Raw genomic sequence first — 19,308 nt, forward strand, 5'->3', positions numbered from 1 at the left:
TTTAAAGCTTGTGCTTTAAGTCTGACATTTGTAAAGATGTTTCTGTGAAAAGAATTATCGTAACAAAAAGTATTTTACTACGTTTATATACCATATAATGTATATGAATGCTATAAAGTACAAGAATGCCATGTTGTAGATATGCATTATGTTAAAACTGGCACTTTTAGCACTTTTTTGTTAGTGTAAAGGGTCCAGTCAAGTCCAGGGATGAGATAACTCGGTCCTGAAGGGCCATTGTCCTGTTAGCCCCAACCCCAATAAAACTCACCTGCTTTAGCCTTCTAGTAATCCTGAAGACATTGATTAGCTGGTTGAGGTGTGTTCGATTAGGGTTGGTGGACAGTGGCCCTCCAGGACCCAAGTCAATAGAAGCGCCATCTGGTGGTCACTTGAGATACTGTCTAGAATTAAAGTCCCCATGAAATCAAAATGGACAATTTGTTTAGTTTTTTGGTGGAATACTGGAGTATTTACTATAAATTATTAATCTGTACACATTATTATTTATTTTAAATTCACGTGCCCTTGAACTCTGTCAGCGACTTTTCTGATGATGTGTTTATTGGCACAAGGGCTAGGCAATGCATGTCACTTTGTCGCACATATGATATCACAGCAATAGCTCAAAACCAGAACAATCCAATCAATTCCCCATGAACAAAATCAAGTATTTTTTGCCGTTTCACTCGGACATATGTCAAAATATCGCAACTTCCGTTTCATGCCAATTTACATTGTTTTACCATGAAAAATATGGTAAGGTTGGGGCTTTTCAGAAAGAGAGCTTTATTGCCAAGTGTGCTTGCACCCACAAGGAATTTTTCTTGGTACTGAAGCTTCCAGTGCACATATACAAATACAAATACAACAAGAAACATAGTAATACAAATTCTAAGAATAAAATATATAAAAAAAATAAAAAAAAATAAAAATTAAAAAAAAAATTAAAATAGTATAAAAAGTAAAAAAAGGGGTCACAGTTGGGTTTAGTCTGAATAAACATTTACAGATTATGAACATATTTACAGTATTTTGAGAAGTATGAGTAATATAAATATAAATATCACCTGAGTTAGAGAATATTACACTAGACAGTGGGAGTCTAGTGCATGTTACAGATTATGAACATATTTACAGTATTTTGAGTGGTATGAATAATATAAATATAAATATAAATATCACCTGAGTTAAGAGAATATTGCACTAGACAGTGGGAGTATTGCACTTACAGGCATATGCATTGGGGGGCATGTTAAGTGTTCAGAAGAGAAATGGCCTGTGGAAAGAAACTGTTCCTGTGCCTGGATGTTCTTGTGGCCAGTGATCTGTGTCGCCGTCCTGACGGTAACAGTTCAAACAGGGGGTGTCCAGGGTGAGTGGAGTCTGTGATGATTTTACCTGCTCTCTTCCTCACTCTGGAAGAGTACAGGTCCTGGAGGGTTGGCAGGGGGGCACCAATAATCCTCTCTGCTGTCCGGACTGTCCGTTGTAGTCTCCTGATGTCTGATTTGGTAGCTGAACCAAACCAGACAGTTTTCATGCTTTTTTGTAAGTGTAAACGTAGTCAATATAAGCGCACCAAAGTGGTGACCGCAACTAAGCTCTTGTTTATGTTTAAGTGACCAGTCACTGGATTCGGTCCCTCTGAGCGAATAACTGAATCTTCCCTTACAACTCCACATTAGTCCGGTTACCCAAAAAGTAGGCAAAGGTTAAAGGCCATCTGATTGGAGAAGGCAGCTGCTCCCAGTGCTGACGCTTGTGCAAATGCTTCAATGTCCATGAGCGCCGCCCCACCCCCAGACCCTCCGCAGGCCCTCTTGCGTCTCTCCAGGGGTATATATAGACTGAGAACGGAACTGGACTGTCCTGGCAGTCAAAATGAGGCTTTTCCTCCCCTTCTGCTGCCTGCTGTCTCTACTGGCCCTCACCACTGCAGGTAAGAAGCTTAAAAAACTGGAATTTGAACACAGACGGGCTGCTGAACTAAGAGCTGGAGTTGACTTCTATGTTAAGAGTGACTGGCTTTTTGTCTGGGACAAACTTTAGCACAAGATAAAGACTGTAATCTGAAATCCTAGATCGGATTGCTTGTCCTTGGTGAAGATGAGAGCTGCATCGGTTGCATATTCATATAGCTAATGTATACAGTTAAGTGTTTTACGGAATGGATATGTGGGGTTTCTTGGTAGAAGAATTTCCTCTCATTTTTGTCTTTATGAACTTGAATATGTGGTTAAAGTAAGTTAATGCAATTAAATTGTTCCTTGATCTCAAGTGTGAATTATTCACTATATTCTGAAATATACTCCTCTTTTTCATTTTGGTTACATATACTTGTAAAAGTTTTTAAATATACCTTTGAAAATATAAAAATATCCATAAATATTGAACTATACAATCCATAAATATTGATCTATACAATCCATAAATATCAGGAATGGTGAGAGAACATTGTGCTTAGTACTTGTTTCGTCTTCAAACCAAACTTAGGTTTTCAGCCGGTAAAGTTTAAATCCCGTCTGGCTACAGCGCTTCCCATAATGTTAACGCATTAGGTCAGTAGGCGGAGAGTAGGTGTCTTGTGTGGCTGTTTGAACGTATTCGAACACATGAGCGCTTACACTTCGAAAGCAATCCGGTCGGATGCATTTTCGACTACCTCTGGAAGGTATTCGTCTATCCGATCGACCAAAACGCATCAGGTATAAACGGGGCCATTGTAATCTCGGATGCATGAGACCTATTGGCACAAAGGTAGTCTGCAGTCTTACAGATGTAAATATTAGGGATGCACCGATATGAACATTTTGGCCAATACCGATAACAGATAATTCTTTATATTTGAAAGCCGATAACTGATATATTGGCCGATAAATCTTAATCCAAATTTTTATATCATTTTCGAGAGCCTGATTACAAAAACAAAAGTATCACCATTAAATTCCATGTCCAAAGCACACAAATATAATGATGTTCTCATTATAATATTATGTAGCCTATATGACAGTCTTGCGCTGCACATGTTGCTCTCAACTGTAACTTTTTACTCTTAACTTTTTTCAAGTGATTCTAATCATATTTCAAGCAATTCAAAACCATAATGGTGAAAAGTGCGCATTTGAGTGTCTCAGTGTCTCAGCTGAAGGACATCATACATTATTTATCGGCTTTAATATCGGCCAAATTTTCTTATTGGCCGATACCGATATGGTGGCCGATATATCGTGCATCCCTAGTAAATATAAATTATTATGTCTTGTTCTCTAAAACTCCAATAGAATTCATGATTCTATTCAAAATTGCAATCAACTGTAAGGGAAACAGTTGGCGGCTTTCTTGTTTCTAAGTACTGCAAGAAAGCACTGTTGGTCAAATCATTTGAGGCTGTAGCTTCCTCTGGCTTGCTTTTAAGTATTATCCTTGTCTGTCCTTGCATTGTTCTTGTTCTCTTTCTGTGTCTGTACGGTCAGGTGGAAAGGCCTAGTGCACTATGAAATCAGACACCCTTCCTCGGCCGGTTGCGTGGTCATGCTTCACAGCTCCACTTACGTACGCCCCCTTGTACTTTCTATCCGCATTTACACTTCCAGTCCACAGCTGCTGTCACAACGGTACTGTCTCAATCAGACTTTATTTCTGTCTTGCAGGCCTTGTAGGGGCAACCATTATGTTAACAGGACTTAAAGCCTCTGTCCTGCCTACTGTATGCGGCCTGTTTTAGCACCTGGGGTTTTCCCTGTACAGTCCACTCACAGCAGCCAAGCATACGCAGACATTACGCGCAAACCAGAGTAAACACTCTGTGTTGCTACACAAACGCATACAGTCAGCAAGCCGTACACACTTAAGGTATTTTAAAACACAGCCACACATGCAGTATACAAATAAAACCAAACAAAATCAATACAAATTGAAACCAAATCAATACACTCTTAAGGCAAGTTGTAAATATTTTACGTTTTGGCGAACGGGTGGCTGAACCCGTTAGGTTTAGGTGTGGACCTTTAATCATAGTTTTTTCCTAAAAATCATATATTTACGTACAAATCACGTGATGTGAATTTATATAAAATTGTCACCTCATACAAAAGATTCCTCATGAGACTGAGGTTGAACCAAACAGACAAAATGCCATGTGAATTATCGGTAACACTTTAGAATACTGTTCCATCATTTAAGGTACAATATGTAGGTTTTCGCCACCAGAAATCGCATTTTCAAAACAATAACAAAGGCGAAGCTTGATGACGCTATGAAGGAGATTGGAACGATGGGAAATGTCGTTTTCACCATCCTGAGATGTATGGAATTCTCTAATCATGTTCACGGATGAGATTAATTAATTAGATTTTGTATTATATATAGGCTATGTTAGCCTGTTACTGATATGTGACTATTTGTCAAATGATTTTGTGGGTTAATCCTGCGCAGTTTTACACGTTTAAAACAATCGTACTAAAAGTAAATTTGAACGAACCCACAGTATTGGCAAGTAATGGCTTATGCAACACATACTGTATTTAATTTCACTGCCATAGACTTGGCCACCTGTTAAAAAGCGTTACTGAAGTAAAAACAAAGTGCAATATAACTGTATGTATATTGCTGTATGTATTTTATTCCTGTTGTACGTACTTTATTCCTGTTTTTCCCAAAGACTGTTTGCCTCAGTTGATCTACGTTTACGGTTTTTACTGAACGACACAACAGCGGCTTGCGAGATACTGTATCGTACATAGATCCCTCATTAGTGGCTTGCGTAAAGTGGCCAATTGAAACGGCCGCTAATGAGGCGTCTATCTATGGTTTCTACAAGCTGAAACCGAGGATAGAGCGAATATTACGTCATTGATACGTGACAATGACAAGGGACGAGCCATTATTTAAAAATAAAAATCCTTTCAAAAAAAAAAAGTCAAATCCTTGGGAACTTTTGGGATAATATAAGGACACAACTGCATGAAACAGCCTATATCAATCACACTGTGCTAGTGCTTTTTGAATATTTTATTACAAAAATCTTACATATTGTATCTTTAACACTCTAGTAACTACTATTAACTAACAAGAAATTCTGATTAACGAATAGTAAGTAATAGCGCTCAGTTGAATGTGGCAGTTAGCTATTCTACACTATAAGCTAATCAATATTATTGTTTTTTAATACCTCCTAGGACTAAGAACTACAGTTTCATAATTAATGAGAGTAATGCACATTGTATAATTGATTCTAAAGTAAAGATCAGAAGTAATGACTCAAGTATTACCAAATCCTTTAGAAGGAACTGCTAATTATTTGGTATCAGTATTCAAAGTGAAAAGCATGATAACTCTCTAGTAATGACGGAAGTCATTGTAAACTTTTGAGGTTTTTGTAAGGTTTCAGATAGTAATTGCTTCAGATGGATTTGGTAACACTTGAGTCATTACTAGTGGGTTTCCATGGGTTTCACTTTAGAAAACTAATCCAAATGACCAGTCATTCCTTTAGAAGGATGTAGTAACACTTGAGTCATAACTATCCAAAACCTTACAAAAACCTCAAAAGAAGAATTCTTCTTAACAGTTCAGGTCCTTTAATGGTTCCATTAATTAATTATTTTAAAGAATAGAAAAAATAAATTACATTTTATTGTCAAAAAAGTGCCATGTATTTTAAATTAATTGAGAAACTGCTAGTGTTTGTGATACACTACAAAGATCCAAATCATAAGATCATTCTCTCAGGAATTGGACTTTGGTTTTTATATTCAATAAGAAGGACCAGATCATAAGAGTCATTCATTTGTGAATCAGACTTCATTGATTGCACTATATATTTCCGGCTGATTAGTAATGCAGCAAACTCTCAAAGTATTCAGTGGAACAAAAGCTAAGTTTCCATCCACCTATCATGTGCATTTTGGGATATTGCGTTAAAAAAATCTGGATGGAAACGCCAAAATGCACATAAATTCTAAAAATGATTTAAAAAAAAAAAATCTGATAAAACAACATGCACATCAATTCCGATGGAAACACATTTACCAAATAAATCCCTTGATGTGCAACACAAAAAAACTTGCGTGACTTTGCCTCAACAGTGGATGTGATTTGATAACTGGACCAATTTCATTGCGCAGCATCTCAAATGTTAGTTTGATCATTCTGAAATGCCTGAGCCAAAGTCTGTCATCAAAATGAATTGGTATAATGACCTTCCAGAAGTGTCTCACATGATTGCATTGGATTTTGCCTAGTGACCAGAGAGCTATCTTTGAAAAATCACTCCTGTAGACACGACCATCACCGTGTGCTTGTAGAGTAGAATAGAGTAGCTTGGCAGAAGGAAGTCAATGGTATCAAAAAAGGAATGTACATTTACAAGCTGAACCTCAATGTCATTTTAGCAGAGAATAACAGAGAAACTCTTTCTCAGCGGGCAGGCTATTTGTGTCATGGTGAAGACCTGGGACTTGGGATCGAGCACCTGTCCATTCCTGTCCTCACCTCAGAACATACTGTCAAAGGGGGATGGGCTGCTCTCCGTCACTTACAACTTGAAAAATGCATGTATATATATATGACTTAGTTGGTTTCATATTGGGGTAATTCATGATATAGAGCTGCTCTTATTTTTGCTCCCCAGCCATTGTCTAAAAAACAATACCTGTGTGGATTTAAGTAAATCAGAATGGCAGAATATGATACTGAGCTATACACACTATTCTGTAGCACATGACAACTAGCCTTTCTGTCAGTTTCAGTGAGATTTAAATAAAGACCTCATTATGAGGTCAGATAAATAGTTATCATTCCCTCATCTATTTTCTTGTACTATTTCACATTATAGCGTTGTTGCGATAACCATAATCTTGGACTGGTAAATAGGAACAGTAAAGAGTAACTCTTATGACATAACATGGCCTTAGGCCTTCAAAAGTATTAGCACACTCATGGTTGCGTTGATGACACTCTTACACTTTGTCTATATGGCTTAAATACAGCTCTCCTGGGTCTGTGAGCGTATTAAGAGTGCGAAACATATCACACTTACGCTGACCAGAGCCAATTCAATCAATTAGAGACTTCTAAGGAACACACAAGCCTGTCAAGAGAGAACTTTTACAAGCAAGTGGTCAAATGCCAAAGGTGGAACATGTTTATCTGAACTAACTATAGCCAGTTTGGTGCCCTCTGCTGTCAGCACGATTTTGAAAAGTTGTTCAAGTGTTTCGAAGACACTTTCCCCCCATGTTTCAGTGACAAGAATTAAGCCTATAGTCTCAGATTAAAATGCATGTTTGAGGTGTTTTAACTGAAAGCAACTTGACATACAGTATTTTAAAATATATCAGAGCCAGTTTTGTCTCAAGATGCATGTCAGTAGTGTTTTAGGGCCCATTTATAAAATGTCCTAATTGAAGTAAGGCCTAATCCAGGCTTTATCTAAGTCCTGTCTGTGAAACCGGGCCTACAGATTAATTTGGGGTTTGTCTTTTAAGGGTACACTCTTAGTTCAGTGGGTTCCTATAGAGAAACCTATGGTTCTTGACTCAGTTTTAAAGAACTCTTTATCCCAAAAAGGTTCTATAGGGAGAAATGTCTTAAATGATTGCAAAATAGTTTCATGTTTAACAGTTTATTAAAACATTTTTTTATTTTTTTATTATGTTTATAAGCTGTTTAATTCATCAAATTTAATTCAAATGAAAAGTGAATTACAACAAAATTAATTAATCAAAACTAAACCAATAAAATGACCCCATGATGCACCCCTAAAAGGTTCTATATATGAAACGCCTGACAGAACCCTTTAAGGTTCTATATAAACATTTTCTTCCTTTGAATGTGCATTTTTTTCACTTTAATACTCTAATGCAGTCCTAAAGTAGGCATATAATATAGTACATAACAAATCTCCATGAATTGATCCACAAATTAATGCACCGATATTTACAATTTGATGATTGTTTGCATGAAAGCAGAGCTGTACGTTTCAGTGTAAAGTTAAACCTAGAGGTGGGAATCTTGGTACAGAGCCGCCATGCTAACACCCTTATCAGAGCTGGAGGACAGTATGAAAAATAAACCTAGCTCTTATGATCCACATGAACAGAAAAGACTTGGCGTTCTCTTCTCCTGCCAGCTCTGCTTCCTATTTCAGGATGTGATTCACATGAAAAGCATTTAGCTCTCATTGAGCGCATTCATCGCCGCATGAATCACATACATGGGTCATCACCACAGACTCACATATTCACACCAAAGCAGTCAAGTCATGTTGTTCAAATTCATAAACCATGGTATTACAGCTATAATATTTTAAGATATTGTTTTTTTTACATGATTTAGGACAGTAACCACGGGTGTTTTGTTTACTGTGACGTTGTAGATGGTGTGGTCTCAAGCACAGAATGCTAAATGCTAATGTTATATGTCAGATACTTCTCTTCAGGAGAAGTGATGTTATGAGGAGGGCAGAGATGCGACTTGTACTGGTGGATGCACCAATATTTCGGCAACCAAAAATATTCTGCCGAAAACAAAAAATCAGTTTGCACTTCCCTGTGACCAGAAATTATGCTCGAGCAGCAATATTTAAAATGAGCCAGTCTGATATATAGTGAGGCGACTTGTTGCTGAATAACTTTACTATGCCAGCAGCCATATCACCCTGTAGCTCAATAATGGTTGCCCACTGAAGCTAAACAAGGTTGAGCCTGCACTACCGGGAGACTTCCTGGGAAAACAGGTTGCTGCTGGAAGAGGTGTTAGTGAGGCCAGTAGGGGGCGCTCACCCTGTGGTCTGTGTGGGTCCTAACGCCCCAGTATAGTGATGGGGATGTTCAACCGAGGTCCTGACTCTCTGTCATTAAAAATCCCAGGATTTCCTTGAAAAAAAGAGTAGGGGTGTAACCCCGGCATCCTGGCCAAATTTGCTCATTGGCGTCTGTCCATCATCATGGCCTCCTAATCATTCCCATATATATACTGATTGGCTTCTTCACTCTCTCTCCTCTCCACCAATAAACTGGTGTGGTGTACGTTCTGGCGCAATATGGCTGCCGTCGCATCATCCAGGTGGATGCTGCACATATGTGGTAGTTGGGGAGATTCCCCTTCCAAGCACTTTGAATGCCAAGAAATGCGTAAAATATAAATGTAACAAATTATTATGACTGTTTTATGACCTGTAAACAACACCTTGAACAGAATACGTAATCAATTACCCATTTTTTATTAGTGAAACCTGATATTTGGTTTTCAACTAAATTAAAAAAAACTATTTGTTTAAAAAAAAAAATATTTTGGTGCATCACTAACTTGTAGATAGTCATTTTTGTTGCCATTGTGTTGTAATAATTTAGATTTATTTATTTGACAGATGCTTTTATCCTAAGCGACTTACATTTTATTTAAGGTACACATTTCTTGCTTTCCCTGGTAATCAAACTCATGACCTTGTTTGAGCAACAGGAAGGCATGTATACAAATGGGGTTTATACTTCATAATGTGGGAATGTGCTGAGTTATATATTGGTTAATTTGATTGTTTTCCTTAGCAGATGCAGTGGGGTCTGAGACTGAGCCGCTTGTGCCACTCCAGCTGAAGTCTGAAGGCGAGCTGTTCAAATGCTGTGATGGCACAGAGGATATCAGTCAAAGCTCCTCCAATGACACTCCTGCACCAAACAGACCTGTCTGCCAACCCTGTGGCACCGGTGCTCATATTGACACCGCGGCAGAAGGTGTCACCTCTAATGAGGACGAAGAGGATGAGGTTCTTTCAGAGGAGAAATCTGATGAGTTGAGTCATGAGGAGGCCTCTTCTGAAGAGATATCTGAGGAGGAAGCACATGAAGAGGCAGAAGTTGAGTTAGAGGCATCCAATGAAGTGGTGGAGGAGGAAGTTCTTGAGGAGGCAAATGACACGAGGGAGGAGGAGAATTCAGAGGTAGACAGTGATTTAGAGGCACAAATCGGTGTTGAGGAATCTGTCGAAGAGGAGATTGAGAAGGAGGATGTTGAGGAAGAGGATGGTCTTCAGACTGAAGAGGAGGCAGGTGAAGAAGAGGAACTTTCTCAGACTGAAGAAGAGGTAGTTGAGGTAGAGGAGGGTCTTCAGATTGGAGAGGAGGCAGGTGAAGAAGATGAACTTTATCAAACTGAAGAAGAGGTAGTTGAGGTAGAGGAGGTTCTTCAGACTGAAGAAGAAGCAGGTGAAGAAGAGGAACTTTCTCAGACTGAAGAAGAGGTAGTTGAGGTAGAGGAGGTTCTTCAGGCTGAAGAAGAAGCAGGTGAAGAAGAGGAACTTTCTCAGACTGAAGAAGAGGTAGTTGAGGTAGAGGAGGTTCTTCAGACTGAAGAAGAAGCAGGTGAAGAAGAGGAACTTTCTCAGACTGAAGAGCTATTGGAGCAGGTGGAAAAAAGATCAGAAGAGGTAGCAGAGGAAGAGGACATAGAAGAGGAGGCTGTAACAGAGGAAGAAGGAGTTCCTGAGGTTGAACCAGAAGAACCAGAAGCCTTAAAAATGGTGGAAACAGAAGAGACTGAGGAACTTGCAGCAGATGTTATTGAGGAGGTTGTTGAATTGGCCAAAGAGGCAACTGAGAAGCTTGTAGAACCAACTTCAGAGCAAATCATGGTCCAAGAAGAAGTTCCTGCACCTGCTGAAGAAGTAACGGTGGAAGAAGTGTCAGATGATATACCAGCATCTAAAGCATCTGGTACAGTATAGTTCAGTCTGCATTAATAATATTGAACATTTAATGTTAAAGGTACAATATGTAAGAATTTTGCATTAAAATATCCCAAAATCTCAAGGCCAGTGTTATATATTTTGTTAAGTTGATTACTTACAATATCCCAAATGTTTCCAACTATTTTTAAATCGTGAGAAAATTGCGATTTTAACCAAGGAAACGGGGCGTTAGAGCAGGGGGGAGCTGGGAGTCGCCAGTCAATTGCGTCATATCCGCGTCACCCTCGGTTTCCGCTCGTACTGCGTGGAGTCCTGGACAAATGCGGAAGTTGTAGTTGTAGCGTCTATCAAGCTACAAACTTTAGCTTGTTTCTTGCAGTCGTTATGGGACACAATTATTCTTTACCGATTGCAGCTGGTTCTGTCGACAAAGCATGCTTAATTTTATATTTTCCAAATGTAGCATTCGGTAATAGTTATGTTTATGTAAGGAAAGTATTATTGCTTTAGATTTGTGTTTAGTTTATTGACATTGTTTATCACGTCTGGTGTTTATGGCCATGTAAATAAACATAGCATGTGTTATACATAAAGATTAATCAGTATTTTGGCAAATGATGTGGGCATGTTCGAATGTACTTTTACAACAATTGTTTAGAACATGTAAAACTGCGCAACGTTATCACAACAATGAATTCAACAAATACAGTAACATCTATGAAGTATTAAACCTTACTTTTCTTGCGGTTAATTCATTTTAATGAAATAAAAGTGTGATGAGGTTTAAGAGTCAGGAAGGAAGAAGACGCGTCGTCGTGACTGGGACTCGTACTTTATTAAAATAAAGCAAAACAAACAAAAGCCGCGCACAACGCGCATTCACTGTGGCAACCGCGACGGCACAAAACAGTTCAAAAATGAGAGCTTGGATCCACCGGTTTTCTTCCTCTGCGTCCAATTTTCTCTCCAGTCTCTCTCTCGTTCCAGCGCGGCTTATAAGCGGTCTCTCCACGCCGATCACTGCAATAAGACACAGGTGCATTTGCACTTGACCTACTTGCTCGTCTCTTTTCTCTCCCATCACAGACCGCGCTGAACCACGCCCCCCTCGCCACAAAAAGCATGTCATTAAACGCAACATTTATAAAAATAGAACTTAGCCTCATCATCCATGAACATGATTTTTCGATTCCCGTCTGACTGATTTACATCCACGGTGGAGTTTAAAACGACAGTTCCCATCATTCCACGCTCCTTCACATCGTCATCAAGCTACGCCGTTGTTGTTGTTTGGAATGTAGCGCCCTCTAGCGGCAAAAATTCTTGCATATTGTACCTTTAATATGAGATAAGAGAACATCTAATTGTTGAATTGCGATCAGTTTTCTAAAATGTTCTAAAATTTAGAAAAAACAAAGCACCGAAGTTTTGCTAAATTCTCAATTCCTTGGATTCTTGTACAAATGACTGGATTTCACCTGCAAAAATCTGCTAAACAACAGTACATCTGACTGCACCTCTGCTGCTGTTCGGCTAGACAAATTAACGAATTTTAGAAAATACTTTGGTTGACAATATAATAGAATATAAACCTTTTTTTAGCTAAATTTCACATAATTGTTACTAATGTCACCTTTACTCTAATTTAAAATCTAATGTAATAAAGAGCTTCAGAATAATCACAAAGCTTCTGGTTAAACCCCGTTATAGTGGAAATAACCAGAGAGAAGGAGCTACTGTATGTTGTTGTCCCGTCGTTAGGGGGCAGGGTGCGACACTATTGTAGAAGTCAGTTCCTTGTGCTTCTTCACCTGATACTTTGGTCAAAGGGGGCACAAGAATAAACCCACCACCAAAATAACCAAACAGAAATAACACTTGGCACAAGTCCAGGGGCCATTTATAACAATATGTTCTCTGGCCTGCATGGAGGACAGTTTTGTAATGGGGAAGAAATGTTTCAGATGCTTTTAATAGTACAGTGAGTGTGTTTAACTGGCTCCAAATAAAGCTGATGTAGATGTTGCAGTAGATAAACCCAAAATGACAGTTGTATTCTGTTTTGGAGCCAGGTTATTATTGTCAACTGAGATTAATAATAGTCAATACATTGTTTCCTGTGATTGTGATCCTAGTGTAAATACAGATGCAGCTTCTTTCCTCAGAGATCTTGTTTACTTCAGGTGTAAATTCAACTGTGGAAGTGTTCTGTTGATTCCACAACTGATTCCTTAAAGGGACAGTTCACCCAAAAACGATACTCACCCTCATGTTGTTCCAAACCTGTAAGAATTATCCATATAATCCACAAATAATAAGTCTATCCATATTCTTTAAAATATCTTATTTTTTGTACAGCAGAAGAAAGAAATGTATACAGGTTTAGAACAACTTGAGGGTGAGTAAATGATGACGACATTTTTATTTTTGGGTGAACTATCCCTTTAACTACAAAGAATGCCACTGATACAAAATACATAAAAACAAAATAGAAATATGTCCATAAAATAAACAAATGGTAACTATTTAACAAAATAAAAATAAAACGTAAAGTACTTTTTTTTTTTTTTAAAGCCACATAAAAAAAAAAGTTGATGACATGAGATTCAGGTTTTATGCTGGCTATTTTTCCTCTGGCAGTGGAGGAAACAACCCCCTCAGGTTCTGCCGCAAGAGATCGATCTCACATTGAGGAGACGCTGCGTCTGGCAACAGCTGAACCTTCACGGGAATTTGTCGGTGAGTCATACAATGAAAATACAAAATGATCAAATAAAGTATTACATCCTGTTCAGTATTTAACAAATCAGGCCAGTTATGTCTACATTAACCAATTACATTTTAGCTTGACTGAAACAATTTTGACTAAAAGCTCATTTTTGTGGTCACACGTCACCTATAGTGTGCAAAATCATAAGCAATTAATTGTTTTCTCAGAAATATATTGCTTATTACTGTTTCAAGAATTTATTGAACTTCCCACAATGTGCACTGTAAAAGTGATTTTTCTTTTGTCAAATCATTTATGTGGTTCAGATAACTTAATATTTTGAGTTGCTGTTGATTAAACCAATCTCCTTCATTTGTATTAACAAATTTTTTTTTATTACACCTGTACTTATAGCACTAGATCTAGTGCTAAATTGCTTTTAAAGGTTCCGAGAGTACGTTCAGAGTTTGGTAAAACTGCCTTCTCTTCCTATGCTCCCTGGTTATGGAATGAGCTGCAGAGTATAATAATGATAGAAGCACTCCCCTCTTTAAAAGTTTTTAAAAATCTCTTATTGACCAATTTAAGGGAAACGTGTGTATGTTTGGTTAAGTAGCTTTTGTTGTTATTTCGAGTGCTGGACAAAATTTTATGAAAGATTCTGAGGTTTTTTTTATGTTTGTATGTTGTTTATGTGAAACTTTCTGTGCTGCCATTTTGGCCAGGACTCCCTGGAAGAAGAGATTTTATATCTCAATGGGACTATCCTGGTAAAATAAAGGATAAATAAATAAAAAATAAAAAAAATTTCAATGAACTTAAAATGTTCATTGAACCAGAAATAGTGAGAAATAGTTCATTGAACCAATTTTTTTTAACAGTGAAAACAATAATTAATTGAATATCTTATTTATCGATTTTACTTATTCAATATCTTGAATCTTCATTGCAATGTTTATATAATCTATGTATAGCAATGTCTATAATGCAAACTAAAATCAGTCCCCAGAAAATGATCAAATTATAAACAAGTTCATTCTGCTATTATTATTATTATTTGTTTTGTAATCATTTCATCAACTCTACCTCTCATAGATGCTCTGAAGAAGCTGCAGCATGTCTACCACACTGCGATTAAACCCTTGGAGAATGCCTACAAATACAATGAGCTCAGGCAGCATGAAGTATCAGGTGAACGGATGTTTTACATCATCAGATGACTGCTTTACTACCACAAAAAGTGTCAAAATGAAGCCCTCACCTCAGTTAAACGGTCTGTTTTCTTCACATTGATCAGATGCAGAGATCACCTCTAAGCCTATGGTCCTGTTCCTTGGTCCCTGGAGCGTTGGCAAGTCTTCCATGATCAATTATCTTCTGGGTCTCCATGACACTTCACAACAGCTTTACACTGGTAACACATCAGTCATTAAATGGATGAATGTACAATGAAAGAACCACATTAAATGAGCTATTATATAAGAGAATATTAGTTCGACATACAACATCTCCTTCATCTCGTTCTTTTGCTTTCTCAGGGGCTGAGCCCACAACCTCAGAATACACTGTCCTAATGCACGGAGAGAAGGTTCGCAACATCGAGGGCATTGTTATGGCGGCGGACAGTTCCCGCTCTTTCTCGCCACTGGAGAAGTTTGGTCAGGGGTTCCTGGAAAAGCTGGTGGGAATCGAGATGCCGCACAAACTCCTGGAGCGCGTCACATTTGTGGACACACCTGGAATCATTGAGAACCGCAAACAACAAGAGAGAGGTGAAAAGACTGCATTGAGAAAGACACAAAAAATATAAAGAGTCTAATATTTGAAAGAGGATTGAATATTGTTAAACGTTCTGGCTTATTTGAAGCAGGGATAGTTATCGTGAAGATTTTAACCATTTCTGTTCCTTAATGGTTTCATTAATGATTATTTTAGTACTTCTAAGGAAAACATGCTTGGAAAAAGTAATGAAGTTCCATTTATGAATTATGAGATCATTAAAATTTGAATACATTTTAAACAATTCTTGCAAAAATAGTATAAAAAGGTAGTATAAATGCAATCAAGTTATTGGGCTTACCTATTAAACAACAATACAACAAAAAAAAAGAACGTTTGAGGTCAGTATGATTTTTTAAATAATATTTGTATTCAGAATGGATGCCTCATATTGATCAAAAGTGACAGTATAGACATTTATAATGTTAAAAAAAAAAAAATATATATTTTAAATAAATCCTGTTCTTTTGAATTTTCTATTCATCAAAGAATCCTGTAAAAAATGTATTACGGTTTCCACAAAAATATATTAAGCAGCACAACTGTTTTCAACATTAATAATAATCAGAACTGTTTCTTGAGCAGCAAATCATCATATTAGACTGATTTCTGAAGGATCATGTGACACTGAAGACTGGAGTAATGATGCTGAAAATTCAGCTTTGACATCACAGAAATAAATGACATTTTAAAATATATTCAAATAGAAAACAGCTATTTAAACGGCAATAATATTTCACAATAGTACTGTTTATACTCTATTTTTGTTCAGCCTTGGTGAAGAGACTTTAAAAATCAAAAACATCTTACAGACCCTAAACTTGAATGGTAGTGTATTTCTTTAACTACACATTATATGATCAACCAGCCAGTAACTAGTTAGTTGTGCATATTTGACTCACTAAAAATAATTGACTCATTAAAGTAATTATTTTAGGAATTGGACTGAATGCATTTGATTCACTTAAAGAACCAGTTCGTATGAATCATTTGCATGAGGACAATACTCGAGGTTACACGAGGCTTAAGCCTAGTCCTAGACTAAAATGCATGTGTGAGCTGGTTTAACTGAAAGCAACTTGCACTGGCAAATCTTAAAATCTCAAACTTTTGATGCACACCACCAGTAATGTTTTTTTTCTAAGGCATGTTTAAAAAAGCGATTTAAATGTTCTAATTTAACTAAGACATAATCCTGGCTTTCTCTAAGCCCTGTCTGTGAAACCAGGCCCTATTTTTTTTAGTTTTCGCGCCACAGATTCACTAGTGGTGTTTCGGCGCCACTGAATGCATCGTTTCCGTACGTATTTTAGTAGCCTACGGTATTACCTCAGCATCTGAGTGCGTTTTTCTCAAAATAACCATTTCTGAAATAAGAATCAGATTATAAGATAAAAGTATAACATTCTGCCTTTGAACACGTTTACAATTTGTGTTGTTGTCCTTTAGGGTACCCCTATAGCGAAGTGTGCCAGTGGTTTATCGACCGTGCTGACCTCATCTTCCTGGTGTTTGACCCAACCAAACTGGACGTAGGATTAGAGCTGGAAATGCTGTTCAGACAGATGAAGGGACGCGAGTCGCAGATCCGCATCATCCTCAACAAGGCCGACAGTCTGACAACCCAGGACTTAATGCGTGTATACGGCGCCCTCTTCTGGAGCATGGCCCCCCTGATTAATGTGACTGAACCCCCACGCGTCTACGTGAGCTCCTTCTGGCCGCAGGACTACAATCCTGACACCAACAGAGACCTTTTTAAACGTGAGGAGATCTCCTTGCTGGAGGACCTAAATCAGGTCATTGAGAACCGCCTGGAAAACAAAATCGCCTTCATCCGCCAGCACGGCATCCGCGTGCGCATCCACGCCCTCCTGGTCGACCGCTACTTGCAGACGTATCATGAGAAGTTGGGCTGGTTTAGTGACCCACAGGAGGTTTTCCATGATATCGTCAGTGACCCTGACAAATTCTACATCTTCAAGTCCATTCTGGCCAAGACCAATGTGAGCAAGTTCGACTTGCCAGAACCGGAGGCGTACCGGGACTTCTTTGGAGTGAATCCTCCCAGCGGCTTTAAGGTCCTCTCCTCATACTGTGGCTGGACAGGAGGATGCATGCTGGAGAAGATTGATAAGGCCATCACAGATGACCTGCCAGCTTTGCTCAGCAGTTTGGCAGAGAAAAGGGAAGCCAAGGAAGAGGCAGCTGCAGAAACCAAGGAGAAACCCCAAAACCGTTGGCGGAGACAGTAAAAGAAGAACGGAGTGAGGGTTTATTTTCTACCTAAGGCACAATCAGTCAAGTCTGAGGGCACCAAAGCGTTGAATGAATGGATGGATGAGAATAACAGTTATGAATAAATGGTTATAAATAAAGCAAGGAAGGGAGGGAGTAAAAGTGACATAACATTTGTGAGATTCACATAAATGGGAAGCCAGTTAAACACAGAGACTTTTACCAGTCTGTATAAAACAGATCTGAACGAAGGGAATCAGTGTCTTTTCTTTCGGTTTTTCTTCCTTGTTCTAATTTAAACCGGTTTGCAAAACATTACTTATTTATACTATGTTCAGAATAAATATAACATGTCATAATATTATTTATTTCTTGTTTGAATGTCATGTGAATATGCTATATTATGTGGTAGAAAGTTTATCTTGACTTCATTAGTACTTCAGTTCCACTTGTACATACTGATCATTTTCCTTTGTGCAATTTAGTGGTATACGAGTTGTTGGTAAATGAGATGAGAATTTCATGTTGAGTTCGCTTATATTACTGCATGTTAATCCTGTGGTGACATTAACGTTTTTTTTTTGTGGCTATTGATTTACACAATATGGAAAATAAACTGGATATTTACGTCAATAAAATACCAAAATAAGTGGATGAATTGTGAGACAAATGAAAATGATTTTTCACTTCAACATGTAGAACATACGAGAACCCAAAATGTCCACTAGATGGCGTGGCATATCATTAAACTGACTGCAATAAAAATAATGATCACAGTTCAATGCAATAACCTCTGGTTTAATAAAAAGTACTGTTTATGTAAATTATCAGTCTTATCTGTTTTGATAGCGGAAATCTGTGCATTTATCTATGTAGAAAAATTAAATTTCAAGAAGGTAATTTGTGTAAAACATTTATACACATGAAAGCAAGTATTTATGACTCCTATATAGAAGGGTTAGAGTTGTGAATGCTGTAGCCTGAGTATACAATTGATAAGAGTTTTTAGAGATTTGCACTAAATACTGTATTGCTAGTTATTCTCTTGTTTGTTTAACAATCTGCAGCAGTGTGTAAGAGACCAGAAGAGGCCACCAAGAAATAAAAGCTGTATATGCATGGCGAGTCCACAGCCTGGTGTTGGTCAAATTCCTGAACACACTCTTGTGCCATAAACTTTCCCATCTGACACGACACGGCATGTCTCAGAAACTGGACGTGATGTCTGACACAGGAAGTGCGGGACGATTATCACTTGGATGTTACTTATCTGATAGATCAAAGGTCAAAACACACCCAGAATCTCAGGTATGTTCCTAGATGATGCTGGAACATACAGACACACACTCAATGGGAAAATACCATTCATACTGTACTTCTATTGTTTTTAAGTAAAGTGGATTAAACATACAATAGATTAAGAATAACCCTGAAGAAAAAAGTTTTTTGGACAGACAACTTTTTCATGACTTCACCGGTGTGTTTCGTAATTACTGGATAATTATTTTTTAAATATAATTTGACAATTTACACTTAAGTAAAATATTTTGATAGTTAGATAGTTTGGAACATTAACATTCCTTTTCTAGGTCTGTTTTTTTTATGCCCACATATTTCCAGGTTTTTATAACTGGGGGAACCAGGATAATTTATTTTACTGTATTTTTCCGCCTCGAATACCTTTACATTTGAGGTCCCCATAAAAAAGCTTTCATCAGTTTTGACGCCATTTTCTGATAAGAATAAAATAAAAATAATAATTACATGCACTGGAAAAAGAGATCAGTTGACTTAACTTAAATAAAGTGAGTAAACCCGTTGCCTTGAAATGACCAAGTAATTAATGCATAATTGAAAAAATTAAGTTATGTGGAATTGTCAAGTTCACATA

At 37.7% G+C, this 19,308-nt stretch overlaps 1 protein-coding gene across 2 annotated transcripts; it reads left to right on the plus strand.

Moving 5' to 3' along the window:
• Nucleotides 1-1,818: 1,818 nt before the first annotated feature.
• Nucleotides 1,819-18,071, plus strand: LOC309475496 (uncharacterized protein). 2 transcript variants are annotated; one of them, XM_082138293.1, is made up of 7 exons: nt 1,819-1,942; nt 9,552-10,715; nt 13,331-13,429; nt 14,496-14,591; nt 14,698-14,814; nt 14,939-15,172; nt 16,629-18,071. In XM_082138293.1, exons 1-7 carry the CDS (start codon nt 1,885-1,887, stop codon nt 17,432-17,434), a joined length of 2,574 nt encoding a protein of 857 aa, XP_081994419.1. In that variant the 5' UTR covers nt 1,819-1,884; the 3' UTR covers nt 17,435-18,071. The 2 variants fall into 2 exon arrangements, with proteins under 2 accessions (XP_081994419.1, XP_081994420.1); XM_082138294.1 differs by having other exon boundaries at nt 1,857-1,942; nt 9,555-10,715.
• The last annotated feature ends 1,237 nt before the right edge of the window (nt 18,072-19,308 follow it).

The sequence above is a fragment of the Leuciscus leuciscus genome (genome assembly GCF_965113295.1).
Source record: "Leuciscus leuciscus genome assembly, chromosome: 15".
Lineage (NCBI taxonomy): Eukaryota > Metazoa > Chordata > Actinopteri > Cypriniformes > Leuciscidae > Leuciscus > Leuciscus leuciscus.

What these genes read in the sequence shown, in the direction of transcription:
- LOC309475496 (XM_082138293.1), top strand. Translation starts at nt 1,885, where the DNA reads ATGAGGCTTTTCCTCCCCTTCTGCTGCCTGCTGTCTCTACTGGCCCTC. An exon ending in ACCTTCACGGGAATTTGTCG is followed by an intron (nt 13,430 to 14,495) that starts GTGAGTCATACA and finishes TACCTCTCATAG; the next exon opens with ATGCTCTGAAGAAGCTGCAG. An exon ending in CCGCAAACAACAAGAGAGAG is followed by an intron (nt 15,173 to 16,628) that starts GTGAAAAGACTG and finishes GTTGTCCTTTAG; the next exon opens with GGTACCCCTATAGCGAAGTG.